A 22,140-nucleotide genomic window follows, 5' to 3' on the forward strand; every position below is an offset into this window, starting at 1 on the left:
TTTATAGTCTATGAACCATAAAAAGTCACTTAAAGAATTTAAAGGGCCCCATTCTATTTTGTCTTTTCTCATACCTGATCTCATTCATTCAACCAAGGATACAGTCAGATTCAGGAACAGCAATATTTAAGAAAGTTTAGGGACAGATGAGCAAAATAATGTAGTTAAACCGGATGATATATAAAGTCCTTTCCAGCTTTTCCAGGTCTCTCATGCTCTATGCTCTATTTAATATCTATAAAAACAGCCTAAGGTATCTGTACCAAGAATATAGATAAACAATGAAAGGCTATTATATAGTAACATGTCTTTTATTAAATACACAATTGAAATGTCACAGTGACTACTTACACATATTAGCTTATTAAGTTGCAAAAATGTGATTTACGTATCTCTAGATATGTAAGCCACTGAGGAAAAAGTCCTGCTGGGAAAATTCTATATGGTGACTATTTCAAAGATCTTATTTTCAGCTAACTTTTTTTTAAAAGATATAATTGACATATAACATTGTCTTAGTTTAAGGTATACAACATAATGATTTGATATAAGCATATATTGCAAAATGATTACCACAATAAGTTTAGCTAACATCTATCTCCAGACACAGGTACAATTTTTTTTTCTTCTGACGAGAACTTTTAAGATCACCTCTCTTAGCAACCTTCAAATATACAATACAGCACTGCTAACTATAGCCACCTTGTTATGTATTACATTCCCAGAACTTCTAAGTTCGTGCCTCTTGGCTACCTTCACCTATTTCATTCATCCCCCACCCCCACCTCTGGCAGCCACCAGTCAGTTCTCTGTAATTATGAGTTCAGGGGGGTTTTTTGGTTTCACATATAAGTGAGATCATATGGTAGCTGTCTACATTGGGTACATTTTCAATGTACCAAGTTTGAACCAGATTACTGAAAATTCTTTATGTTCTTAACATACATGAATATTATAATCTATATACATTTATGTATAAATATACATAATACAATAAGATAACAGCTTAAAATAGCCATAATTTGTAATAATAGTAAAAGACTATAGCAATCTAAATATCAAAAAGAGGAATACAATCACACCATGGGATATTATACAGACATTAAAAGAATAAGGCAGACATTTGCAACAACATGGATGGAGCTGGAGGGTATTATGCTCAGTGAAATAAGCCAGGTGGAGAAAGACAAGTACCAAATGATCTCACTCATATGTGGAGTATAACAACAAAGCAAAATTGAAGGAACAAAACAGCAGAAGACTCACAGACTACAAGGGACTAATGGTTTACCAAAGGGAAGGGGTTGGAGAGGGTGGAGGGGGAGGGAGAAGGGAATTAAGGGGCATTATAATTAGCAAACATAATATAGGTAGGTCATGGGGAAGGCAATATAGCACAGAGAAGACAAGTAGTGACTCTATAGCATCCTACTATGCTGATGGACAGTGACTGCGATGAGGTGGGGGGTGGGGGGCGGGACTTGATAATATGGGTGAATGTTGAAACCACAATGTTACTCATGTGAAACCTTCTAAGATTGTATGTCAATGATACCTTAATAAAAAAATTAGAAGTAAAAAGAATAAGGTAGATTTCTATGTGTAGATGTAAAACAAACTACAAGACATGCAATTCAGTGAGAAAATTCAAAGTGCATTAGGCTTCTGTGTGTGCATACATGTATATGTATGTTGGTATGTGCTAGAGATAGGGAAATATAAACATGATTGTATAGGCACAGAATGTTTCTGAATGGATACATAATAAATTGGAAAGAGTAACTGTCTTTCGGAATCAGAGATCATGGAAGTGAGGAAGGTAGGAGGCTTTTCATAGTGTACCCTTCTGTGCTGTTTAAATTTTTAACCTGTGCATGTATTACATTTCCAAAAACAAGGTATTATTTGTATTTTTTAAAGCTGAAAGTTTTAACATTAAAAATATCATTAGAAACTACCTTCAGGAAAATAGGAGTATCTTTTTTCTTTTTTAAGGAAAAAGCAAAAGGAGTACCAAAAGAGACATCAAAAAAGGGAGAGCTTTTTTATGGAATGGGACTGTCACTTACATGCCAATTAACTCAGCCAAGATTAGTGAGATCAGCACGCCCTTCCCTATATCAAAGTTAAGCTTAATGTTAAGCAGTTAATGTTTTCAGAAATTGTTGGGAAGGGAAGAGGAGGTATTTTAAAGGTTAAACCTGAAATAATTCATTTTCTAGAACATAGTAACATTTAGCAAACACAGGACTATTTTAGAGCTGAAAGGATTTTGGACATCATGTACTCCATACCCCATTCTCCTACTTTACAGATACAGACTATTTCCACATGCACTAATCACTGGACTAAGATCACAAAGTTATTTTGTAGCACTAGTTATTTAGTTAGCACTAAAATAAAATCTCAGAACCCCGGGACCAAGAGTAATTCCTATACACTGAAATGAGACACAATTACTGTGTTACTCATCTGCCAACAACCATATGACGACAATATATAAAACAAGTACGTATCATATTCCCTTCATAGTGTTTTGGCTCACTAAACTAAACAAGATATAAAGTAAGTTAACATGAAAAAATAAATGTGAGAAATACTGCTACAAAACTCAAGTATACTTGTGTGTATACAGGCATGAACTATGGACTGAAGTGTTTCCCCCAAAAACCATATTTTGAACCGTAACCCACAATGTGACTCTATTGGGAGACAGAGCCTTTAGGAGATACTTAAGGTTTTACATACAAAAATTACTAATAATGACTAACCTCAGGCAATAAGATGAGGAGACTGGATAGGCTGGTCAGCAGGACAGTAGTATAAGCACAGAGACTACAGTTAATGATTCTGTAACATCTTACTTACTACACTGATGAATAGTGACCGCACTGACGGGGGTGAGGACTTGATAATATTGGTATATGTCGAACCACTGTGTTGTATATTTGAAACCAAGATAAAACTGTATATCAATGATACTTCAGTTAAAAAAAAAAGAACTAGCTAGATCCAAAATTCCATATAAAATATTAGCAATTTAAAAAAAAGGTTGGTTTACTGACTTTATACACTGCTGTTCCAATGGAAATGTTTATAAAATAGGTTTATGACTTTTATAACTTAAAAACTAAACAAATGGAAACCAACCCTACAATAAATAAATAATATTCAAATCTGTCAATAGATGCTCTTTAAAATCCTAGCACAAATTTTCAAAGTATTTTTGATTATTATAAATGTTCATAGCTTTGTATATCTACATAGCAGATATGCCTATAAAAAAAGAAAACCAAAAACATGCTCCAGAATAAAGATGTATATAAATTTTCCAAATTAATTTTTAAAAAATTTCAGCAAAAAAACCCCCAACAAACTCCTACTACATACCACAATTTGGCTGAATCTTGAGGGAATTATTACCCTAAGTGAAATTTTAAAAAAGTAATCCCAAATGGTTACATGCTACATAATTCCATTATAAAACACTTGAAATGACAAAATTATAGAAATGGGGAGCAAATTATTGACTGCCAGAGGTCAGGAGGGAGGGCAGGTTACAAAAGGGGAACTTGGGGGTGACAGAACTGTTCTAATGTCTTGACTATGCTGGCAGACACACAAACATAGAGGTGGTAAGATTCCATAGAACTAAATACACACACGTGTGCACACATGTGAATGCAAGTAAGAACAGGGAAATCTGAACAAGGTAAGTGGACTGTATCACTCAATGCTGGCTGTGATGCTGTAGTGTAGTTATGAGATGTTACCATGGGGGGAACTGGGTAATGGGGACAACAAGCTCTCTCTCTACATATGACTCTACAATTATCACCAAATAGAACGTTAATTTTAAAAGAGAAAAATTCTATGGAAGGGCAAAAATAGAAGACATTTTGTTAGCAATAATTTATCTTCTTACCGGGTCATATTAAATGCATTTTAATGGGAAGGAGCATTTTAAACATTAACTGAATCTTACCTAGACTGATATTAGTACATCCCTCTTTTGAACATTCCTCATATACAACTCTGACCTTTCCTCATAAAACTTTTCAAGACCTAGTATTATCTTATACATGTTTGTATTCCCTACTATAGTATAAACTCCATTCAAGCAGAATTTTGTTTTGCTCAATGTTGTATTCCCACCACCTAGACCAGAGCTTGCCATCTTGAAAGCACAATATTAAAATGAGTGAAATGAATGGTATTATAAAGTCTGTTATCCATTTTATGTATTGCCCAATAAAAATATTTAAACCCATACCACCTATCCTAATAGGTTCCTAGTATTCACTTTCCCATAAGCTGATACAGATTTGTGGGACGTAAAGTGTAATCCCAGTTTAAATAAAAAGTTTTACCACATACATTATACATTCCAATATTAATATGTGAAGTTTAAGTTACCCACTGCAGTCTTCCACTTGGACAGACAACCAAAAAACCAAAGTTCCATAATCTCTAGCTATTTTACTGGCCTGAAAGTATATTCTCCAAAATTGGGGGAGAAAAGAAACTGTATAGGTTAATTATAGATTTATTATTCATAAAATTCAGAACAGCAGCAAATAAGACTTAAAGTTCATAATGTCCCAATGTACCAACAGTGGGACATGCAATCCTATCACAGCTCTCAAGTAGGTCCTATTATTACCTCCATTTCTAAAATGAGAAAAACTGAGGCTTCAAGGTTAAAAATTTGCCCAACATCACAAAGCTAGTAAGTAAGAGAGCCAGATTCCACCTTAGATATATCTGACGCAAAGCCTTCACTACTAACTTCGAACTGAAAAAAAGAAAGTCTATTTTGGTAAAATAAACATGTCTACTGGCTTTCAAATAAATAATATCCATAAAATACAAATGTTGGTATAACAGTTTAGCTGCTAAAAACTTAGCACCTTGAAGATGAAAAGTCTAGCTAGTTGAAAATTAGAATTACATCGTTAAAATGTCAAGAATCAATACTTCAACTGAACCCAAATAAAATCACAAATTTAAGACTTAAAAGATCCCAAGTACAACAGAAATAAGAAATGTCAAAACCTTAAAGTAAACGCTTTCTTTAAAAATCATAAACAACAATCTTGAATGCCAAAACTTGTTTTCTACCACACTGCCAGGTCAAGAGAGGAGCTTGACTAAGGAAAGGTAACACTGTATGATAAAAGGTAAGTAATCAACAAAGCACGCTTACTTTACAAGGCTGGCACTTCACTGCAACTAAGTGTACCAAGAAGAAAAAGCCTTTGTCTTCCGTTTTCAAGTGTGTACAAAATAAAACTGTCTCTCGTGTTTACCTCTAACTCCATTTGGAACACTAACAAAACAATTCTGCAAATGCTAACTACTAAAGCAAGGGTCAAAAACTCAATACCCAGGAGCCAGGCAGGTTAAGTCATCCATTCAGCCAAGGAGTAAGGCAAAACAGAAAGTCTTACCCCATCAACAGTCCTAATTCCAATACAAGTTAAGAGATGAGCTTCAAAGGAAGCCAGAAATTTGCATTTCTGTTATTAAATCTTCAGATTTTTTTCATGTTACCACCTAATTCAGCACAATCCACACACATGCAAATTAAAAACACAAAATTATACCATAAATCTTAGCCACCGAAACAGTCAAAATTATAATAAGATGGTTAATACCAAGTGCTAAGAAGAATACAGAGCAATCAGAACACTCATACACTAGCGGGAATGCAAGTGTGTTGGTGGTTTAATGGAAAATTGTTTGACATCATTACTAAAGGTGAACATACATATACACACCCTATTATGACCTAGTGTCTCCATTACTGAATGATCCAAAAGAAATGCGTAGACTTGTTCACCAAGAAAGTACTAGAATGTTCAAAACAGTGCTCTTCTTAAATGTCTGGCCCAGACAAAAAATGGAAACATTCTACTGCCCACTAATAGTAAAATGAGAAAACTAATTGTGATACATTCATACAATGTTAATTAACACTATACAGAAATGAGACTGCAAAGACTCTTCTGATGTAACACGAATGAATCTAACCAACACCTTGAAAGAAAGAAGTCCACAAAGAGTGTCCACTATATGATTCCATTCCTCTGAAATTCAAAGTGTGAAAAATTAATCTACAGCATTAGAATGTGGTGTTACTAACAGGTGTTACCTTTGGGCAAGGGTAGTGACTTGGAGAAGGAAGAGGACAGGTGGTAATGAGTATGTTCTGCTTTGCCCTGAGCCAAGGCCTGGTTATAAGCCAAGTGGTTATCTTGTGAAAATCCCAAAAACTTATCATTTGTACACTTTTCGCTAGGTATGTATACTTCAATAAAGACTTTTAAAACACACACACACCAAAAGAATATACAATGTATGGAGCACAAACAAAATATTTCTGCAGGCAGATCTGGCTTATCAGAGCAGATCCGTTCATGACCTCTCAGCCAAAGAAATACTGTACGTTCTTAAAGAAGAGCAAAGAGAAAAATAAAAGAAAAATAAAATTGTCTCAGTGATGCTACATGAACAGGTCAGCAACTAACAAAACTTAAATTTCTCCTAATAGCAGCATCTCTTAGAATGTGTCATCTATTTTAATTTTTTCATACACTTCATTAACAAATCAAACCTGCCTCAAAAGATACAGTGTAAGAATACAGTAAAAGGTAGAAAGTAGACTAAAAATTAAACAATTCAGTGTAAAACTCAAAACAGCCACTAAACCACCAACATAATTCTCTTCCCTGATCCTGAACAACTTTACTTGCCACTCATTAATATGGAGCACTTTTCTCATCCATAAGGATTCACAACCTAGGTCCTGCTGAGAGTTACCAGAGGCCTACAGCATAAAAGAGAAGCTGTCGGTTTCATCCAGTCAAGTTGAAGCAAGCCCTGCAGAATCCAAGCACATAACTCAGCTACTTAATCAAATAAGTGTTAAGTGACTAAGTATTAATTTTAAAACGCCTTCTCAGCATTAACTGCCTGACCTCTCAAGACCAAATATCACAGGCAACTACTTTCCTTTTCTCAGATATGGAGTATCCCTACCTTTGAACCATTGCTAGTATTTTTCCTCCACCTCCCATCTTCACCTGTTAATATCCTGTTTATCTTTCACATCCCAAATCTACTTCTTCTGTGCATTAGAGTTGTAGAAAGATCAGATATTAAATCTAGTATCAGCATTTTTAAAAGAGCCTCCTTCTGAGGGTAACAAAACTACTGTTCAGTTGCACTACTTACTAATCAAACATTATTTTTAAATTAATGGAGCCACAACTCACACATCCAGCAGAAGTCCACCTTGAAAATGCAAAGCTGCTGCTGAAAAGTGACAGAATTGCACCAATAAAGTAACAGTTCTTTACAAAACTTTAAGTTACAATAATCTTCTTAGCATGTCAATCTCACCAAAATTGGTGCATTTAAGTCAAGCCCACCACAGCAAAAGAATCACACACAATCTTTAAAAAAAAATCTCGGGCAAGATATTTAATAATCCCCACAGAGCAAATTAAGTGCTAAAAAAAAACACATCAAGCCAAGTTCACTTACGTTTAAAAAAAAAACAAAACTCTTCTGATGTCAACTTAGGGTGCCTATCAAATTATTTCAAGTTCTAAAAACTGTTTAGAATTCCCAAAAAGCAGGATTTTGCTTTGGTTTAAAAATGCTCAATACGCTCTAACAAAAAAAGGAAAATCGCTCTTTTTCTTTTGGGGCAATATTCTGTAATGGATTACCCTTACACTTATTTTAATTGTAAACTCCACTCACTAACTAAAAAGTTGCCAGTCAACAGATAATAACAAATGAAAAAGTAAAAAACACAAACAGCCTTAAGAGAGCAGAACTCAAGTGTTCAGTCGCCCACAAATGTACATTGCACAGGACACGCTTCCCAGTCTCCACGCTAAGAATTTGCTCCGAAGTTGTGTAAAACAATTATCCCTACTGACACCCAAGCCAACTTAAGCTATCTTTCAGGAAAACTATGCTGAAATGCATGTCTTGCGAAATTCCTGCTCTAAACTCTCGACTAAACCTAAGCACAATATAAAAGCTTAAATCCGTTCACTCCTAATCCTTAGAAAGCATTTCCTGCCTGGAAAACCTTTCTCCCATAAGCCTTACACAAACTTTTTCCGTTCAGCCTACTCCAGGAAGCCTTAAGCCCGCCCCTCACCTCCCGCCCCCTACCCACACGCACACACCCACTAGGGAACCTCCGCACTCGGCAGACACCACTCCACACGGGCACGTAAAACACATGTGCCTGAAACCCAGCCCCTTTCCACACACCCCGGAAACGACACCCCCTTTCTCACACACCGCACGCCGCAACCCATCCCCCTTCCTCCCCGCCCCCCACTCACATCACCCCAGTGCACCCACCCAAGTTCCCGGGAGCCCAGCCTCCGCTCACTCCCGGCCCGCCGAGGGCAGCGGGCAGGGGAAGCAGGAAGGAGGAAGGAGAGCTCAGGCCCGGCCTAGGCCTCTCCGCAACCGCCTGGGGAGCTGGGGGGGGGGGGCGGGGGGTGGCACCCGCGGGCCAGGCTCGGTTGCAGGGCCTCAACCGGCCCCAGGCCTGGCCTCCTCCGCCGCCGCCCCACGGCCGAGGCCGCCCTCCCAGCCCGAACCACACTCACTCGCCAGCCGAGGTCCATCGAGCGCCCCGCTGCTGCCTCCTCCGCCGGCGGCAGCTCCAGCTCCCGGGACCCCCAGGTCCGGCTTCTTGGGCCCCGGGGGCGGCCCGGTCCCCCCGCCCGGGACCGCTCCGGGTGGAAAGCCGGCCCCAGGCGCGGCCGCCAGAGCCAGGGGGACGCTGTTGCTATGGAGGCCGAGGCCCGGGGCAGCTCCGGCGGCCGGGTCCTCGTGCAGGAATTGACACTCCTCCCCGTAGAAGCAGGTCTTATCCTTGGCGTAGTAGCGGCAGTACTTCAGCTTCACTCCCGCCGCCGCCCCGCCGGAGACGCCCCCAGCCCCCGGCGGGGCCACGACCGCCGCCGCCGCCGCCGCCAGCGAGGAGGAAGAGGAGGCGGCGGCCGAGGGGGGCGGGAGGCCGCCGCCACAGTTCATGGCAACGCCGCAGCCTCGTCTCACGCCGCCGCCCGAGGAGCCGCCGCCGCCGCCGCCGCCGCCACCATCGACCTGCGAGGGAAGGCAGACGCCGCCGGTGCCGGATGAAAGCCTGGGCGGTGGGCCCGTCCCGCTGCGGGAGCCGGAGCCGCCGGGGAGCGGGGGAGGGGAGGAGGGGGCGAGGGGAGGTGAGCAGGGAGTTGGGATTTTCTCTCACTCACTCTCTCGTTCTCTTTTCTTAAAGGGGCCGCGCGGGACGACGGGGTGGGCGCGCGAGCCCAGACGGGGACTTCGAGGGCGCGGGCTCGGGGACGGGGGAGCGGCGGCGGCGAATGGGTGGGGAGGGCCGAGGGGCCGGTTTATTTTTAAATTCTGCCTCCACTTGCTCTCTCGCGCTCCGGTTCCTCCGACTTGTTTATTCCATTTTCCTCTTCCTGAGACGGCCGTCGCTGCTGCGCGTGCGCGCCGAGGCGCGGTGGCTTGTGGGTAGGGGGAGCGCGAGGGGCATCCTCGCCCGGCGTCCGGCCTCCGGGGCATCCGCGAGTTGGGGGGCTGTTGGACCGGACGGTGGAGTTCTCACGAGACGAATACCCTCCTTTGTTTTGTATGTTTCATAATTCCAGACGTCATTTTTTAATTGGAAGGACAAAATGAACAGAACGTAAACGGTCACTTTGAGGGCCCGCACTTGCGGACGGAGCCCAAGCCCTGGCTTTTTTTGAAGGATGGTTTCATTCTCTTTGCCACACTTACTCTCTTTTTTCACCATTCTCCTTTTTTTCCTTCTTCTTGAAGGTCATGAAAACTACAGGGCAGCCTGCCTTAATTTCTGGGCCTTTCATCAAAAAAACCGAGCTAAAAAAGGTTGGTTTGAGCGAACCTCCTGCTCAGTGTAGCACCTGTTTCCCAGTAGCTCTATTACTGAAAGCCTTCAGTAAAATACTGTGAAAAATAAGATTCCACCCGGGGACAACACTTCCTAGGCAGCACCAGACGGTTTCATTTATTTATGTACAACGTTGCTTTTCTCCAGTCAGCCTAATCTTGATAGGAAATTCATTTTTAAAAAGCAGTTTCTCCCTCCGCTGTTTTGCTCTGCTATATGTTTTTTTAAAAGAATGCTTTCAGGAATTTTAAGGAGTTGCTGTGAAGGGAAAAGAATTGTAACATTCTCCTGTGTAAAAGATTTTCTCAAAAAGCGATATTGCTGTTGTGAAGGGGTAGTATGTGTTGGCAGTTATTGAAGGATTATGGCACCCAAGGTCGCAGAACAACGGATATAAGCAAATGTTACCACCCTGCAAAAGAGGGAAGAGTGGATCCCTTAGACCACAGACTGGTAAGACTAGTGATGTTCCTTGGCTAAAATCAATAATAACATTGTTTTCTGTCTTCTGTTGAGAAACATTTTCACATATTTGTTAAGCATATTTATTAATGCCCATTATTATGTACCAGTAACTGCTAGGTGCTGGGGAATCAAACAAGACTCAGTCTTGTTTTTCAAATAGCTTTTCAAATGTTCTTTTGAATGTTTTTCAAATGTTTATTCTCTGGGGAAGCATAAAGTACACAGGTGATTATAAACCGCTGTCTCAAATGCTAATCTTATCACGTTGGCTGTTAGAGGATATTAAAGATGTTAGACTCCTGGAGAAAGTTGATGCCGTAGTAGGAGTTGAGAACAGCTAGCTGCTTTGAGTTCAAACAGATCTGAGTTTGCAATCCATTGCCTACGCATATGTGTTACTCTGGGTACATTGCTTCACTTCTCTGTGCCTTATCTGGAAAACAGGTAAGAATAGTACCTACTTCATAAAGTATAAACTAATCATGTATATAAAGTGCCCCATGCTTAGTAAGAATCAATACGGTGTGACTTTGTAATTGGTAGTATGACTGTTAGTAGTAACCAGCCTGTAAATGTGCTGATCAGAGCATTTCAGGCAACTTAGTTTATGCAAGAGGCTTTGAGGTGAGAGTAAGTGTAGGTTGATAGAATAGTGATAATGGAGCATTAAACAGGGACCATATCAGAAAAGTCTTTGCAAGGCGTGTTAAAGGATTAGACTTTTTCTTGAGGGCAACAGAAAGTTATCACAAGATTTTTAAAAGTCAAGTTATGATCAGATTTATGTTCTTAAAAAATTTTTTTGATTTTCATGTGAACACTATGAGGAAAGAAAAGAAGATGGGTTATCACCAGTTTGTAGATGAACAAACTGAGTAAGGCCTGGAGTTCCACAAAGCTTATAAATTGCACAAGCTTATAAATGATTAGTTATATTTAATTATAAATTACACATTTATGAATTATTAAATATATAAATTATATAAATTACACCAGCTCAAAAATTGCAAAGCCAGGACTAAAAGTCAGGACTAATAATTAAAAACATGTCCTCTTTCCATTACACGTTTTGCCATATCCAAATGAACATAGATGTCTATTGATGACTTGGAAAGGAAAGTGGTGTCCATGGTGAGACAGTTTCGTTAAGTTCATGCCAAATTAAGCCTATCATTGAAACAAACCTTTATTGAGAATCTATTGTGTACTATGTACCAAGCAAGTTCTGGGCTGCACTCATACACAAAAATGCACATGATACAGCTTTGGTCCTCAGAGTTACTAGGAATCGTGAGGGAAATGCCAAAGATAAAGTTAATCATACCTCAGTACCAAGTTTGACAAAGTTTTCTGTTAAATCCTTCTGAACAAGATGGAGTAAAGTAGGCTAAGATAGTATTGTTAAGTGGCATCAGTAAGTACTCTGATTAGTCATAATCAAAATGTTGGTAAAAGATGGCTTTAAAGCTCCTTAAACAATATCCAAAGGGTATTGATAAATTGGTACAAGTCAACATGATCTTTACTGTCCTCCTTTGGACTCTATCCTTAACCTATTTTTATGAAAAAATGTTTTATACTGCTAGATGAACAAATATATAGAATATTCATCAGATCTGTAATGTGTTGCAAAACCAGTGGGGGTAGATAATGCAATAAATGGCAGATTAGTATCTGTAAATCTCCTTAAGATAGAAAAAAAATGAAGGAGTACCACAAAATGAAACCTGAATTAAGTTGGGAAAACAGAGCAAAGGAGTACTTTAATACAGAACACATAGTATACCCTGTCCCCCTGCACCAAAGCAAATTGGCAATGTTTTTTCAAAGTTCTTTGAAATGTACATTGCCTTTAAACCATTACTATTGTACTTGGCAAATAAATCCTAAGAAAATAACTATAAATAAGTTTTATGATCCTGTGTAATCACTGCAGTTATTACATATGAAAACCAAAGAAGAAAAAGTTACAAACAATCCAAATTCTAAAACCAGGGGGGAATGGTTAAATAAGTAAACTAGCCACATGGAATATTAGGCAGCCATTAAAAAAGATAGCCATGAAAACATACAACAGTATTTATGATACAGTGTAAATATTTAACACAATACAAAATTGTATATGCTGTTTTAGGGTAATGATGTGAACAATAAGGAACCTTATAGAAATAAAGATTTAAGTAACTGCTTCAGAACATTAACAGATTTTACTAAGTGGTAAGATGAGAGTAGGTTTTTCCTATTTTTCCTCTACCCCCAAAATTTGTACATGAATAATTTCTGTAATAGAAAAATAAGCATTAAACTTCTTTAATCTTTATCTCTTAATTCTGAGGAGTAAGTAAATGAATGTGAAATCATTCTCCGTGTTTGGGGTTTCATTTTGTTTTCAAATTAATTTTCTGAAGACAAGTTGGGCACTGCTTGTTAGCCATTCCTTCACATTTTCACTAGTCCAGTGTTTCTCAAACTATGTTTCATGGAAAGACTGGTTCAACTGTATATATTACACAAAGAAAAAGGTTCAATTGAGAATGTTTGGGAAACAGTGGGTTAAACAACTTTATTTACTTCAAATCTTTGTCAGAGCCTTTAATATGTTGATATGTTGTAATTCCCTAAAAGCAGGATTTAATGTGCAAAATTTACCAAATTTTTTTTCCAAACACTTTTTTCTCCAGTCATTTTGTAGAGTTAGTATTCCTCAAACACGCTTTAAGGAACATTGTCTTAGTCAACTGCCTTCTCATTTTCCCTGTATAACCTATTTTAAAATGTGTTCCCAATCTTCAGTCCCCCATCCCAACCCTTCTTCTCCTTTGCTTTCTACTTCATACATCCATAAAAAGAAAATACTGCCTAAATCAGCAGTACAAGAGCCCCTTCTCTCTGGGACTAATCCGTTCACTCATGCTCTGAACTTCCAGTCATTTTCCATCCAGTGTTTGCACTTCTCTGACTCTCCTCTTAGTATGAGACTATGTAAAGTCTCACGTTTAAATAATGTTAAAGGCATTCATTCCTTTCTATTGTGAACTTTTTGTAATCAGAAACAAAAATGTTGTACATATTCTTATCCCATGACCCAACAATGCCCCTCTTGTTATCTCTCCCAGAAGAACACTTTTGTGGTCAAGGAGGCATAGATAACAATGTTCACTTGAGGCACTGCTGATAATGGTGAAATGGGAAATAACCTAAATGTTCATTGAGAGGTAGATCTGTATGTGCCATTATTCTCTCAGATCTGTTGTTGAATGAAAAAGGCATGATGCAGATAAATATGTGGAATATAACACCTTTTATGTAAAAAAAATATATATTTCCTACAAGGGTATATGTAAATGTATAAAGAAAGGACTGGAAGGATAAACATTAAATTGCTAACAGGATGGAGATTGGAAATAGTGATCAAAGGGGACTTTAGTTTTATCTGTAATGTTTCAGATTTTTAGAGGCTGAAGACTCTATGCCTGTTTTTGTAATTAAAATTTTATTTGAAAAAAAAGAAACCCTCACTTCCCACTGGTTTCCTTTTTTGTCCTAACTTCTTTTTTTGTTGTTGTTCTAACTTCTCTTCATATTGAACTATTTGTTCATCTATTCATAACTTGTTTCTTCATCTCCCATTCATTCCTTAATCAAGAATAATATAACATTTGTCCTTCCTATTCTAATTTTTTTTTTTTTTACCAGAGACACCAATGATATTAGTTAGCAAATTTAGCCATTTCATATCTTCTCTGTTTTATTCAGCTGTATGAACCATTTTCACAGCATGTGCTCTCTTGGCTTCCAATTACCCTTCTCTTGTTTTTTCTCCCTTTTTATTCCCTTGGTATTGTTTCCTCTGCTTCTGCCATTCAGTGCTGCCTGCATGGTAGGCCTTGCAGAAGTATTTGTGAAATCTCAAGTAATTACTATAATTTAATAAAATGCATGGGACATCCTCTGAGTTTTAAGCTTGTGTTATTCATATAAAGTGCAATGTTAATGAGACAAAAAAGTACACTGGATTTGGGTTTCAAATAACTAGTTTGAAACTTGGTTTTTACTGCATTGCACATGTGTGGCTTTTAGCTAATCTCTTAACCTCACTTAGATTCAGTTTCTTATTTTTAGAATGGAAATAACAGCTACTTTAGGGGCTAACTTGAGGATTGAATGACATACAGAGAACTTCATGGAGAAAATAATCTCCGCCACCAAGTAAACAAAGCTATTTGCAAACAACTTTAGCCACCTTTATGTATAGAAGAGATTCTCCTTCTAACATATTTTATTACCTTTAATATTACTTCTTTTAGCATTCTCTCATGAATCCCTCTGCTTATAAGATGGTATCGGCAATTCCTGTAATGATGCCTTAAATTCCACAGTGTTTACAAAAGTAGCGAGGCATGTTGTTCATCTCTTGTCCCAACAATCCTATGAAACAGTTCAAGTGAGGATATTATTTTCATACTGGCAGTCTGAGACTGGAAGATCTGTAAGGTTTCTCTGTTTGCCCCAAAATAAGTCAGCTTAGTGTCTTTAAACTCCCATGTTATATGATCTTTCTCCTAAATTGTAACCATCTCATTAAGGTTTTTGTGCACTCATTCTGGATTTTCTTCCTGTTGTCTTAAGCTTACCCTGGGATTAAATATACTCCCATCTCATCCTTCACTGAAACATATTAAATCCATATTTCATTGCCTTAAATTCTCTATTATATCCCTCAAGCAAGTCTAGAGTTTTTGAAACCCATAATCATATGGTAATAGAGAAGAAGGGACAGTAATTTACAGGATTATATATGTGTGTTCTCTAGCAGTAATGTTCACAAATGCAGCAATATTCCCATTTTTGAAGGGAGAATTTTGAGGTATGATGAAATAGATTTTTTTCCTTGTGCACCTGATAATCTAAATGACCATTGCTTTCCAAGTAGTCACCTTAATAAAAACTTAGGTCTATTCTAAATTATAACATGTTTTTGAGATTCATTTAAGCACCCTAATCACATATCTAAGCTCTCATGGTAGCTAATCTTCATTCTTTAAGACAAGATTTGGCTTTTAGGAAATGACCCAAAATTACCAGAACAAAAATTACTAAGCAGGGCCATGTCATTTGGGATTGAGAATATTGATGTCAGTATAAATAAAACCAATATTCTTGTGTGTTTCAAAAACTGATGCTGAAAATAATTTCGTGAAAACAATAGCAACATTATTAGAACATAAGTGTAAGTGTTCCACAAGGAAGGTGTTCATTTGATTATATAGCCTAATGTATTTGCTGTTTAAAAATTAAAGATCTTATTTTTCACATATTTCATATTTCCTAAAACATACTTTGTAGGCATCTGCCTACTCCTTCAATAAAGCTGACTCTTTGGGAAGGGTTCATTCTTGAATATCCTCTACTAAAAAGAAATCTTAGTCAACTCTAAAGTTGTCTTCATGCTAATTAAGATTACATCCAAAACGGCAAAGAATCCATAAATTATATTTGCTTTGGGATACAGGATGAGAACTGTATTTTGTCTGAGTGGCCTCCAGCAACATTCCCCCAGCAACAGATCGCTAAAGCTAATGTTAATCTGTATTAAGTACCATTAATTGGGGGGAAAACAACACATCTTCTGGGTGGTTGTGATTGTGTTAGTGATAGCTGAACTTTAAAAATTCTCCAAGACAATATAGGGGGGAAACTACATGTGGATAAGTTAAGAGTTGAGTATTTTAAGTCCCAGAAACGAAACCCACTGCCTTTATGTGTATATATGTGTATTTCTTACATATTCATAAAGTTGTTTGGCATCTTAACCTCTAAGTTCTGCTCCAATTATATGCAAGGTTATTAGCAACTGCCTGATATCAATTTTGTTTTGAAAAATTTGGGGGGCACTTAAAGCCTTCCTATTTGTGGCAGTTATAAATAACTGTTATTTTGGTAAGAGTGTTTCGTGTGTCTTGGCTCCTCTGCTAGAAGATGCAGTCTTTCATCACTGTCATCATACATATATATGTTTATATAGTGTATACGGTTTTGAGTCTTTGTGGTAGTAAAAGCAACTTGCTACTTTTACAAGTTTTCAAAGGATTTAAAGTCTCTCTTCTTACTATATTCTTGTGAAATACGTTAAAGGCAAATACAACTTTAACAATAATTGTACCTTGGAAATAACCCTGATTATCAAGTATATCATTGTTACCACTGTTATCATTCCGTACAGCCGCCACCAGCCTTCAAGTAGGACCTTTAACTTAGCAAAGCCCACTGCCACCATTTCGTTGGTTAAGCACCCCACTCCAGAAAATCACTTTAATATTTCTATGATATGTAATATGTCCATTATTATTTTAAATCTGATAGTTCTATTAATTGATTTTACTATTTTAAAAATTAGATATTTGTTTCAGTGCAAATTTTCTAGTTTATACTCCGATGAAAAACTTTAAATCAGACTTGCTGGAAATATTGTATTTTAAATATATGTATTAAAAATACAAATTATATTTAGATAGATTGATTAAATGTATGTATTAAAGTTAACATAAAACTCCTGGAAGCAAGATGTCTTTTGCACAGTCTTATCAAACGCCTTCACCTTACCTAGTATAGAGCACGGTTCTGGGTACCACAGTTTATTTAGGATTTTTGATGTTTGCCTAAATGCAAAGAAAAAGAAAGCAAAAATGAAAATGTTAATATCAGGTATAAAAAAACTACAGCCAAAGCATTAAGTGTGAGAGGGATATTATATGAAGATTAAAGGTGAACTCCACAAAATGATTTTAATACATTTCTATGCACCAAATGATATTGAATGCAAAAATGCATTCAGTACAACTGAAGAATCACACATACACACACACATGATTATAATGATAGAGTTTAATAAACCTTTCAGAATTTAACAGATAGACAAGAAAACAAGGATATTAATAATATAATCAACTGACTTGGTTTTTAGCCAAGTGTAGAACTTTGTGCACTATTACCAAAGGATGTATTTTTTTCATGTAACTTTCGAAGAGTTACAAAAATCAAACATACTTGGCCATAATTTAACCACAACAAATTTCAAAAGATAGGTATTTTATAAGGTACATTTTCAGATTATATCCAGTAAAGACCATAAAGCCTTAAGAAATGTTGCTCTAATATTTGTAAGACCAAAAGGAAAATAAAACTGAAATTACAAACATCCAAAAATCAATGAAAAGGAGTATACATTGCTATACTCAGAAGAAATACATAGTCTTAAGTATTTTTACTATTTAAAAAAATGTATAATATCAAAACTTACACAAGGACAAAATGAACCAAGAGAGAAGGGAATGTGTAATAAAGGAAAGGCTTACATTAATGAAATAGAAAACATGAAAAGGTTTAAAAAAAGACTCCTGGCAAGTCTGGAAATAGCAAGAAGAAAGAAAAATATGCATCATTGGTATTTTCAAAACACAGGAAGTAACTGCCAATCTAGAACCCAATGTCCAATGAAAATGTCCTTTAAAATTGAACATGAAATAAACATTTTCAGACAAAATCAGAAAATTTGTCACTAGCACACCCATACTAAAGGATTTTAGTTGGAAAGGATGAAGAGCAACAGAGAGGGCAAAATATGTGGGTAAAATCAAATGAATATGGACCATGGAACAACACATAAATCATGAAGAATGTAAATGAAGGACCATAAGTTCTTTGCATTTTCAAAGATAATAAAAGTAGTATCTTAGACGTAAGTCAAAGATGCATATTATAATCTACAGAGCACTACTAAAGTACTAAAACTAAAAATGAAAGAATAGATAGCAACCTAAAAAGGGGGGAAATGGGATAATAAAAAAGTATTCAATTCATAAAAAATCAAGAAAGATAAAATTGAACATAGAACAGGCAGAACAAATGAAAAACAAGACTTAAATCCAAATACATTAAATGTAAACCATCAAACTTCAGTTAAAAGACAAAGACTTTGAGCCTTTCTAAACTATCCAGGATATTGTTCTGGGTTCCCCTGGTAACTTACAGAGAAACTTTAACAATGTCTGGAATGAGGGAGGAGGATGTCCTCAAATGCCTTGAAGCAGGAATCCGCTTAGGTAACTCTAACCTTGACTTCCACATAGAACATTACATTCACAAAAGAAAAAATGATGGCATCTACATCAGTCTGAAGAGAGCCCACAAGAAGCCTCTGCTGGGAGCTTGTGCCATTGTTGCCACTGAAATTCCAGCTGGTGCCAGTGTCATATCCTCCAGGAATACTGGCCAGCAAGCTGTGCTGAAGTTCACTGCTGCCACCAGAGCCTTTCCACTTACCGGCCACCACTCCTGGATCCTTCACTAACCAGATCCAGGCAGCCTTAATGTAGCCACAACTCAACCGTGGTTACTGACCCCAGGGCCATCCACCAGCCTCTCACTAAGTCATCTTGGGTCAGTCTGCTCTGTGGAACAGAGACTCCCCTCTGTGCCATCCTGTGCAGCAACAAGAGCTCACTCAGTGGGACTGATGTGGGTGTTGGCATGGGAAGTTAAGCTCATGCAAAGCACCGTTTCCCTTGAACACCCATGGGAGGTCATGCGTGATGCCCACTTCTGCAGACATCCTGAAGATTGAAAAGGAAGAGCAGGCTGCTGCTGAAAAGACTGACCAAGGGAGAATAGAATGTCAGGGTGAATGGACTGCTCTGACTTCCAAGTTTATTGCTACTCAACCTGAGGTCACAGACAAGTCTGAAGGTGCAGGTGCCCTCTGTGCATGTTCCCCGGTTCTCTACTGAAAACCAGTCCTCAGCCCAGCACTGAAAACTGGTCTGCAGTCCTCACTGCTCTGGCCACTGAATGGGTAGGAACAACCATTGAGGGATCTTAGGCTGTTCTTACAGATACTCTTAAACAAAAATAGGAAATAGGTTGACAGGAAATAAAGACAAAGATTTTCAGGTTAAATTAAGAAAAAATATAAGTATGAGGGTCAATCAGAGAAGTACAACCACTGTGAGTGATAAGTAATATAGGACTTGTTATGTATACTAGACTTTACACAATTCAGGGCATCTATGCAATCCTACCTGTATTGGGTTATTATAGTTCCCCTTGATTTTAACCACTGGGCAGGGGAATACTTTGAGGTGTCGTGGGGGGGGGTCTACTACAATCCAGACATACTCTTTACCTATTTGTGTAGTAGCAATCCAAGTTTTCTTTGATAGACTAGATCACCCCAACTATTAAAATAGTTTCCTTCTACAAGTAATGACTCTACAGCATCTTACTATGCTGATGGACAGTGACTGCAATGGGGTGTTGGGCGGGTGGCTTGATAATACGGGTGAATGTTGTAACCACAATGTTGCTCATGTGAAACCTTCATAAGATTGTATATCGATACCTTAGTTTTAAAAAGTTTCCTCCTTTGATTTACAGGCATGAAAAGCTAAATATGTCAGGTGCAGTGTCAACTCCCAATTCAGTGGACCAATTAATGTGTGCCCTTATTACCAGTGGAAACAGGGTACTAAATATCTTTAAACCTAAGCAGATCAGAGAACTAATTGCAGATAATGTAAAAACAGTACAAATAACCCATCCATAAAGTTCTGTTCCACTTCTGGTTATGTAATAACAAATCGTCCCCAAAACTTAGTGGATGAAAACAACAGCAGTCATTAAATTCCACTCATGAATCTGCAATTTTGGTAGTGTTTGTCAGGAATGGCTCATCCCTGCTCCATGCAGTGTCCGCTAGTACAGCTTGTCTGGGAGCTGAGGACCCACTTTCAAGATGTCTCCCTTGGCTGGCAAGTTGATACTAGTTGTCATATGGGAGACCACTCAGGACTGTGCACCAAGGGTCTCAGTTATGCTCCTGATCTTCAACATGGGCTGCTTGGGCTTACAGCATGGTGGCTGGGTTCCAAGAGCGTGTGTCTGGAAAGAATAAGGCAAAACTGCATGGTCTTTTCTGACCATGGGGGAGTCAGAACAGCCTAGGACGTCACACAGCATTATTTCTACGACAGCCTAATCATGGAAGCAGGCACTAGATTTAAGGGGTAGAGAATTAAACTCTACCTTTTGATGAGGAGGTAGTTTCTAGAAGAGTGTCCAGGATAGGAGATACTGTTTAAGCTATCTTTGGAAAATTTAATCTGCTACAATATGCTACTTTAAAAATCAGGAAAAATGGAAATTTTAAAAAATTGAAGTAAAAGGATGGTAAAATGCACATAACATACATCAAGAGGTACTTTTAGAGACAAGGACATTTCATATTGATAGTCACCAGTAAGATTTAACAGTTCCAAATTTGTATGCATATAAAATATATCCAAAATACATAATGCTAAATTGTCAAAGCTAAGGAGAAAATAGATAGATTCACAATCAAAATGAGAAATTTAAACATGTATCTCAATATCTCACAGACTAAGCAGACAAAATCACTGAAGATAAAAATACAATGAACAAATTTGACCTGTTCAGCACTATACCTATAATTGCAGAATATACATTCTTTACAGGTCCATACAGGACATCTATAAAACTGACCATATGCTGAGCCATAAAGCAATTCTCCCTAAGTGAAAAGATGGAAATCATATATAATCTCCAATCATGGTGGAATTAAACTAGAAATTATGACAACAAGCATAAAAATTCATGTTTGGAAATACACCATTAAATAACTCAAAGCAGAAATCACAAATGTAAATTAGAAAATAAAAGTTTTTAAATAAATGATAAATATATCAAAGCTTTTGAGATACAATTAATACATAATTGGAGGGGAAATTGTAGCATTACATATATTAGAAAACAGGCTGAAAAACAGCGATTTCAAAGAAACATCTCAGAGTTAGAAAACTCCATCAAATTAAACCCAAAGCAGGCAAAAAGAAAAATAGAAACACACACATAATAGAATCAATAGTGAAGAACTGATTATTTGGAAAGACTAAGAAGCCCTCTGGGGAGACTGATAAAAGATAAAGGCACAAATAACTAGGCATAAAAGAGAGGCTTTTACTAAAGGCATAAAAAGTTAAAATACAAATAGACATAACTTTATGACAATAAATTTGAAATTTTTAAATGGGAAAAATTCCTTTAAAAAATTTATGAAAATTGACACAAGAGAAAGAAGAGCTGAATATACCTTGGTCTTCTAAAGAAATTTGATCAAAATATACCACAATGAAAACTGCAGGCCCAGACAGCTTTACCAGAGAATCATCAAATATTTAAAGAATTAACTGCAATATCATACAAACTCTTCTCAAATCTTAGGCCACCAGAGTCTTAATACCAAACTAACAAAGCCATTGCAAAGAAGGAACCCTAAAAGCCAATCTTGCTTACTAATATAGATGCAAAAATCCCCAATGAATATAACTATATAAAAAGGAGAATAAAAGATGTATCCCAGAAAGGTAAGGGTGATTTAACAGTTGAAAGTCAAATTCACTTACTGTATTAACAGAATAAAAGAAAAATCTCAATAGCTGGAGAAAAATTTGGTAACATTTAATGTTCATGATGCTAAAAAAAATAAAAATACCTGACCATAACAAACTAGGATTGAAAGAGAGCATATTTAACCCAATAAATTATATCAAAAAACTATAGCAAACAGCATATTTAGTAGTGAAATTGTGAACGTTTTCCCTCCGAAATCAGTATACGGTATGCCTATTATTACCACACACACC

The 22,140-nt window shown here is 37.4% G+C and overlaps 1 protein-coding gene, 1 long non-coding RNA gene and 1 pseudogene across 4 annotated transcripts in view; 2 read left to right on the forward strand and 1 right to left on the reverse strand.

Annotated features, from left to right (window-relative positions):
* PAN3 (poly(A) specific ribonuclease subunit PAN3) overlaps nucleotides 1-9,443 on the reverse strand; it is a 139,659-nt gene extending 130,216 nt beyond the window's left edge. For 2 of the 3 annotated variants that reach the window (XM_057490030.1, XM_036917348.2), the window contains exon 1: nucleotides 8,643-9,443. In XM_057490030.1, coding sequence (XP_057346013.1) covers nucleotides 8,643-9,072 — 430 coding nt within the window. In that variant the 5' untranslated portion in view covers nucleotides 9,073-9,443. The remainder of the gene's footprint in view (nucleotides 1-8,642) is intronic. The other variant, XM_036917346.2, reaches the window with a different exon arrangement.
* Nucleotides 9,444-9,448: 5 nt separating this feature from the next.
* LOC118928287 (uncharacterized) lies at nucleotides 9,449-12,783 on the forward strand. The gene is made up of 2 exons (XR_008993058.1): nucleotides 9,449-10,749; nucleotides 11,830-12,783. It is a non-coding gene; the product is annotated as an uncharacterized LOC118928287 (long non-coding RNA).
* Nucleotides 12,784-17,342: 4,559 nt separating this feature from the next.
* LOC118928256 (40S ribosomal protein SA-like) lies at nucleotides 17,343-20,279 on the forward strand (annotated as a pseudogene).
* The last annotated feature ends 1,861 nt before the right edge of the window (nucleotides 20,280-22,140 follow it).

Source organism: Manis pentadactyla, chromosome 2 (assembly GCF_030020395.1).
Source record: "Manis pentadactyla isolate mManPen7 chromosome 2, mManPen7.hap1, whole genome shotgun sequence".
Lineage (NCBI taxonomy): Eukaryota > Metazoa > Chordata > Mammalia > Pholidota > Manidae > Manis > Manis pentadactyla.